The sequence below is a fragment of the Mchenga conophoros genome, linkage group LG18 (assembly GCF_057382185.1).
Source record: "Mchenga conophoros isolate Kocher_MC1m ecotype Shallow Benthic linkage group LG18, M_conophoros_male_GT1.1, whole genome shotgun sequence".
Classification (NCBI taxonomy): Eukaryota; Metazoa; Chordata; class Actinopteri; order Cichliformes; family Cichlidae; genus Mchenga; species Mchenga conophoros.
The window spans coordinates 11,409,706-11,417,410 of record NC_140543.1 but is presented as its reverse complement, the minus strand read 5'-3'; the positions used below and the strand labels follow the sequence as shown (position 1 = coordinate 11,417,410).

At 39.4% G+C, this 7,705-nt stretch overlaps 1 protein-coding gene across 2 annotated transcripts in view; it reads right to left on the bottom strand.

The window, feature by feature from the left end:
• Positions 1–514: 514 nt before the first annotated feature.
• Positions 515–7,705, bottom strand: part of gnal2 (guanine nucleotide binding protein (G protein), alpha activating activity polypeptide, olfactory type 2) — a 53,961-nt gene continuing 46,770 nt past the window's right edge. For both annotated transcript variants that reach the window (XM_085253634.1, XM_085253635.1), the window contains exons 8-12: positions 5,901–5,959; positions 5,285–5,405; positions 4,878–5,008; positions 4,684–4,751; positions 515–2,960 (exon numbers count right to left, since the gene is read on the bottom strand). In XM_085253634.1, coding sequence (XP_085109760.1) covers positions 2,814–2,960; positions 4,684–4,751; positions 4,878–5,008; positions 5,285–5,405; positions 5,901–5,959 — 526 coding nt within the window. In that variant the 3' untranslated portion in view covers positions 515–2,813. The remainder of the gene's footprint in view (positions 2,961–4,683; positions 4,752–4,877; positions 5,009–5,284; positions 5,406–5,900; positions 5,960–7,705) is intronic.

The following is a 7,705-nucleotide window of genomic DNA, read 5'->3' as shown; positions in this document are numbered from 1 at the left end:
AATTAAAATTAACATGGCCAAAATGCATCAAATATAAATTAATTTGTAGAATGTGACGAGTAATATTTCTGCTTTATTTGCTTTTGTATTACAAATAATAACCTATAGAAAAACTATTTGTGGGTGAGGAAAATGAGAAATTATATTAAAAGTAATAAATTGGGTATAAAGTCAAAATTCAATGGGAAATTAGATAAAGTGGAAAAGTGACACACATGTAAACATTTAAAGAATCAAATTAAAACTTACTTGATGCAGTATTAAATACTGACCATCACCATTTATACCATTTTAATGTTAGAGATTTATACCAAGTATTAAGTATTTATTAGTTTCACATTTTATAAATGCTCACCCAATATTTGGTGCATTTAATGGCATATTGATTTACTTATCTAATCATTTTTTGTTTTTGTTTGTTTTGGTCGTTTCGGTCTCCCACATTTTTATTTTTATTTTTTTTTGAATGAATGAATAAAGAAAATCCGGACACAACTGGACACCAAGATGGAAATAAAGCAAAGTCCTCTAATGTGCCTCTTTATTTAAAGAAAATAAAAATGTCATTTAATCATCCTCCCAGGCCAAACAAGGTTTTTGCACCTCCAGTCAGTTCACTCTCTGTTGGGGATAGACGTGTACTGTAGCAGAAGAAAAGGCTGATGCTGTTTGTACAAGGAGAAGAGCTCGTCTTGTTGGGTGCTGCTCACACATTCATAGTGCCTGTGCCATCGGGTATGGCTCCAAAGGACCAAAGAATTACTAATATTGCACACTCTCATTTATTCATCTCCATTCTAAACATGCTTTCCTATGTGTGTATGTATACATATTTACCGTATACATACATAGGTATGTACACCTAGGCACACACATAATTAAACATGTATAATTGTACATATATATTTATATAGACCTATAAATTTACATGTACATACATTTATAAAATTTTATACACACATACACACTTGCTCTCCAACACACACACACACACACACACACACACACACACACACTCACACAATGCATCTGTGAGTCTATGTTTGTTTTATGTACACATGCGCACAGGCACGCACATCAGTACGGATCGCTCACACATACGCGCGCGTACGCACACGCACTTCATATCGAAAAAACGTTGGTTCCTATTAAAACAACACCAGGTTGCAATTTGGACACTTTCAATGGAATTCAAATGTTTGTTTAAAGCTGTGAAATTCAAAAAATATATATAATAAAAGGAGGGAAAACAAAACGAAAAAAATAAAAGAACGAAAAAAAAAAAAAAGGCATGGCGCTGCAACATCTGGTCTTCACTGCAGGTAAGTGGTTAATTTGCATAATGTATACAGGTTTTTAGGATTTTTCCCCTATTTTTTTATTTCTTACTAAACAGCATTTCCTTTTTTTTTCTTTTTTTTTTTATAAACCAGAAAAAACTAAACTCTACAGAGAAAGTCCCCTACCTGCAGTCTTTCGCTGCCGATAGAGTTTGACATCAAGCTGTACAGCGCAGTTGAAAACATACTTACATCTGAGCTCATTTACAGGTACAGCCATAATCAAGGCACAAAGATCTACAAGTAGATTTGTTTTTCTTTCAATTAAGTTGTACAAAATAATATTACATTTTACAGTCTGTACAGGATAATTCAACCTTGCACAGTGTACAAGTTAACAAAAACCCCCCCAAAAAACCAAAAACAAAACAATACATTTTTTTTCTCTCCCGTCCCACCCACCCTCCTCCCCATCAGTATCTCTAAGCTAAAAGGATGGTTTGTGTGGAAAAAGGAGGCAGGTCCGAGTCCGTGGAGGCAACAGGGCTAAGGTGCAGAGAGCTCAGTCCCTTTTCCTTCATTAAAAGCCGTCTTCTAGTCGCCGTAATTTCTGCCCCCCTCCCATCTTTAATCTCTCGCTCCACACGTCTTCTCGGCTGCTCGGTCCGCCCTGCAGCTCGGCAAGCAGGGCGACAGGATAATAAATATTGTGATGCTACATTGTGTGTATGCTTCCTCTGGAAAAAAAAACAAAACAAAAAAACACCGACAACAACAAAAAAAACAAAAGTTATTAAGGAACCTGATGCAAAGTGCATTTATCTCTTCATCCATTCGGTTCCCTCTCCGTCCAGCCGTCTTCAACGCGGGGAGAAGAAGGCGGTCAGAGAGGCTGAGGGCGGGGTGACAGGCCAAAAAAAAAAAAAAATTATTACAAGAGGTGGTGAGGGGTCATGGCGGTTAAACACACACTCGTTCACATGGCATTCCTCCCTCTCTTCATTACACACACATACTGCCTCTGCACTGAGGTCCTCCAGGTGTGTTTTATGTGTCCTCGCCCACCAGTCCAAGTCCAAAGACAAAGCCCAAAAAAAGTGGACACAAAGGGGCAAAAAATAAAATAAAAGGAGGTAGCCCAAGGCTTAGTGGAATGACAAAAATCAAGGCATTCAAAAAGGAAGGATTAAAAGAAGAAGAAGAAGAAAAAAAAAAAAAGAAGCGGCACACATCAACTTTGTTCCCCAGCTTTCCTTTTACATCTGTGAAATGGGGACGAAATCTCGGAGAGAGAAAACAAAAAGTAGTACAAAAAGCTAAGAAGTTAAAAAGAGGAAGAGGATTTGACACACTTCAGTAGTACTTCGTAGTCCTCGACAGGAGGGGCGGTCGGGGTGGGTTTCTTCTGGGGATGTGGGGTGAAGAGTCAGGGAGGAGCAGGAGGAAAGGTTCGTCAAGGTTGCAGAATGGTGGAGAAAAAAAAAAACAAAAACAAAAAAAAAAACACAGAAGGCTGACGGAGTCGGTCTCCCATCACAAGAGTTCGTACTGCCGCAGGTGCATTCTCTGGATGATGTCCCGGCAGTCGTTGAACACCCGCCGGATATTCTCTGTGTCAACGGCACAGGTGAAGTGTGGGTAGCAGTAGTGTCTGCCGTCGCCGCTCGCAGTGCTGATCCGCTGAGGAGGAGGACACAGACATGACACGTCACATCCTCCACGCCACGAGCACACGTTTAGCCTCCCTGATGTTCCCTCAGTTTCTCAGATCTGCTGCTCTCGTTTCTTCCCTTCATTATTTGATTTTTCTTTACAGCTAAAAGTTCTTACAGCACCATCCCCACCTAAAAATCACACTACTTCCTGCCTCTGCAGCTTAAACTGTGACTCATCTGAGCACTTCACTGTCATTTTACTCAAAATATCTGGATCACATCTGTTCTGAACACCACTGGGTTTGACTGACTTTAGCAGGCCTTTAACCATTCTTAATTTCACACATCAGTTTTCTTTTTGTTTGTAAATGTGATGATAAATAGTTTTATTTCATCTTTGAATAAAGCACACGCCTTACTATATATTATTTAAATTATTCAATTCAGCTGAAGCATTTAGCTTTTCCTGCTTCTTACCTTGAATATTGCTCAGCATATTTAAGATTAATGTGCTAATGCCAATGCTATTCTAAGTTTTCTGTGCACTTTCAGTACTTTGACACATAAAGGCCTCTCAACTTCTTATTTTTAGCGCCCTCTATGGGTTAGATATCACATCACAGGCATGAATAGATTGCCACAGTTTAATTCTGACTGATGTGTGTATCAGACGCTGATGAAAACACTCTGGGGGCAGGGGGTTCCCCTAACAATTCACACTTAAAATATTATTCTACCTGACGACAAAGTGGCTCAGTAGTTATGTGCAGTTACACTGTGCCGCGCTTGTTTCGTCTTCATTTTTGTAAAAAGTTTGCATCTGTAAAAATGACATCTTTCACCAATGTGCACCAAAACATAGTTGTGACACGAGGAAGTCTGTAATTTGCATACTTCTTCATAAAAGTGCACTACATTTGGAGTACGTGATTCCCGTCACACATATTCCCAGGTATCTGTCCCAGGTAACAGGAATACTATCATAACGCATTTATTTCTGGGAAATTCACAGCTTTCAAGCTCGCTGTCATTACTAGAAACTGAGGCAAGTAATTTTAGAGCAATCAGTCCCTAAATACAGCTTACATGACCATAAGTGTGTCTAGCGTGTTAAACACTGGCCAGATAACCACACTAGACCCATATTTGTTCTACCCACTAAATAAGAACAACATTGGTCACTATTAAACTGAAACGCTGGAGTCACTATTTTGATATGAAAGAAATAAATTCAGCCACAGAACAGCTCACATTCAAACACCAAGAACAGATGTAACCCCTTCACTTCCTCAACTAAATGCTTCAAGTTATTGCTGCAGCATTAAGTCCTACTAGTAAAGTTATAATCTGTTTAATAATGTTATCTGTGTCTTAAAGATTATTTGTGACTACAGAGTGTATACAAAAAAGGCCATGCAAAAACAGCTTCGTTACAGCCATTTATAGTAAAAACAAATGCAACCGAATTTAATTTTTAACCCTACAGAAGGTGTTTCGCGATCAGCGGCAGGACTCGTAGCAGCAGTAGTACCTGCTGAAATCAGCATTGCGCATCTGCGGACAACTTGTCCCCACAAGGAGGTCGGACCACCAGAAAAGGTTCATCAGGTTCAAAGCAACATAACAGGCCCAGCTGGGATTACAGGTACATGTGTAAAATACTAAGTTATGAATTAACAGGACAAGTGTATTCGTGGCTGGACACTGATTGACTTCAGCTCACTTCAGACATACGCTGATACACTTACAAGAAACTCGTCTCGGATGAAGAACTTGGCTCTCGTCACTCTCGGGTCTTCACCGGGTTCAGGAGTTGCTAAAAAAAAAAAAAAAAAAAAAAAAAAAAAAAAAAAAAGAAATTTAACGTTAATACAGACGATACAAGGAATTCAAAAGTCTGTCTGGACATAGACGAGCCAGGTGCACTAGGAAAGGAACAAACCTTCATTTGGTATGGTGTAGCGAGCATATTCAGGGAAGTAGTCTTCAATTTTGGATTTTCCAGCTAGTACTTTCTCAGCCAGCATGTCCTGCTTGTTCAGGAATAATATGACGGATATAGTGCGTAACCATCTGAAAACAAACAAACAAAAGAAAAAAAACACCATTAAAGAAACTGCACAAGCTTCACCCTTCAGTTGTGGAAATTTTGGGATTTTCAAAGATAAAGCTGACAGTCATTTACACACATCACGATAAAGGTGAGACAGAAGCAGGTTTTATTTACTTATATTTACTACTTTTTAAGCCTTATGTGGGCCTTCTCTCTCATTGCGAAAGGAAAGTGAGCATTTTCTAACATTTTGAATTAAAAAAACAAAAAAAACCCCACAACAAATAGGGACTCACCTGTTGTTCCAAATACTGCGGAAGAGGTCCAGAGCTTCCCGTAGCCTGTTGGTGTTATTGTCTTCCCTTATTACCATGTTGTAGCTGCTGCTGGCCACCACGAAGATGATCGCAGTGACATCTGGAAGAAAACATGAGATAGATTTTGACGTCACTGGTCTTAAGGAGTATATTCAAGTCGTGTCAAATCACCTTTATTTATATGGCATTCAAAACTACGGGAGTGGACACAAAGTGCTTTCCAGTTAAGGGAAATGTATTAACATTCAAGGTTTAAAAAACACACAATAGCGCAGTGAGAAGGAAAGCAAAATTTATAGTAATATGCAAACCAAAACCAGGAGAAAATTTAAAAATAGAAACAACTGACTAAAAGAGCACTTTGTGTCAAGGAAAACAAAAAACGAGACAGCTCAGATTTGACTATAAACAAGTCAAAAGACTAGGCTCTTCAATACCAGTTTAAGATTTGGACTGGTCCTTGTGCAACTGACGGGATGCTGGAGCTGAGAGAAAATGCCTTAAGACGGGCAGGATGTAATGGGAGGAGAATGAGCTGCAGGTCGAGGATGTACAGTGTGGCTATTTGAAGGAAAACAAGGAGGAAAAGTCTCACCGTTAAAGCACTGAATCCATTTTCTCCTTTCATCTCTCTGGCCCCCAACATCAAACATGCTGTGGAAGAGACAGTAATGGGTCAGATACTCGCTGCTGCCCTCTTCTGATCAAAGAGCTCATATCACTCAGGACTGGGGGGCATCAGGTACATACTGTACGGCACTGACACACCAGTTTTGTTTCACAGATTGTCCTGATAAAGACTCAAAATAAAATTAAAAATCTTCACAAAAGACGTGTTTCTGTCTCGTATTACATGTGCTTCTGGTTTGCAAAAAGAGATCCTTGACACTTACGGAACGGCTGTGGACGCATAAATAATCCATTAATTAATAAATGTTACGAAGGGCGAAATTATTTGTAATGTCTGTGTGTCCCTGGCTGGATGTTTGGGAGTCATCAAAGCCGAATAATGACAAACGCACACCCAAAGGGAAGTCATGACCCAGACCTTTTTTTAGCCAGTCGTTTAGGATGATATAATGTGATACAAAGGCCCATTTCAGATGGTAGAATAAGACTGTTGTGTCTGCGACTGCGGAAATGGGTCACCTCATCTGACATCATCAAAGCTGTTACAAAACATTTACTCTAACCTTTATTGGCTGCTCTAATAACTGTAACCAACAGTAAATAACTTGCAACAGGCTCAGAAATCACACTGGTCGACCGCAGGGGAATCATTTTGCATTTTAGTCACCTCTATGACGTGCATTTCTACCTCATCTTCCAGCTGCTGAGCAGGTTGTGGGCTCAGGGTTTTGTTCAAAGGAACAAACTTATGACAATTTGAGGCTCTTAACACGAGGCCAGAGTAAATATAGCAATAACACCCAAGAGGGCAGTGATCCAACAAGGAGGCACAGTCCAATGTTTTTAAAAAAAAGAAAATTACTGGAAATCCGGAAAACACCTAGATGGGCTCATTTTCACAATTCTGTGAAGTTCGGAAAAGTTGCTGCATAAAAGGCAATATTAGATAAACCACTTTTAGAAGGAATACGGGGCTCGTGATTATTTTGTTCATAGGGGTGTAAATAATGGAATGAGCTGGAAACACAATGATAATACTGATCCTTCCCATAAGTACTTTATAATGGCGTCTCATCAAAAACCAACAAACAACAAACAAAGAGGAATGTGGCAATGAAAACTGAGACCTTCTGGTATTTATATGTACACGTCAGGGTTGCCAGATCTGTGTTACAAAACCAGACCAATATCCAGAGCCGGCAGAACACATTTTCAGTAGCGCACTTTAATTCCTCTGATTACAGCTGCCATAATCTATGATAATATAGCATCATCTACTAGTAGATTTATATTTTATAATAATAATTCAAATCTGAAAATAATTAGTGTAAATCGTTTGTCCCTTTGTAGGCTTGGCCCAGTAGAGGGGTGTGGTTGCTGTCGACACTCAAAGTTAAAGTTAGCTGAGCTATGTGTGCATCAGTGTGTAATCCCCCCCCCACCCCAAAAAAACAGCTTTCCTTCACATTTAAACCAAATAATGTGAAAATACTGCTGGCAACTGCTGATCAACTTCCCAGCCTACTTTTTAACGGGCCATCAGATGGTTATGGTTATGTTGAATCCTGGTGTGCTGTTCAGTTAGTTCGGTAGGATGTGGCTATAGTTTCTTAGCTGATGAAACATTTCTGGAAGACCGTACTGTTTACACAACTAGTTCGGGCATGCTTCATGTTTTTCTGCCTAAAAATCTGACTTTTTTCTTCTTATATACAAAACATTTTGCCCCACCCAAAAAAGTTTGGCTCTTCACCCAAAGGAAAACTTAAA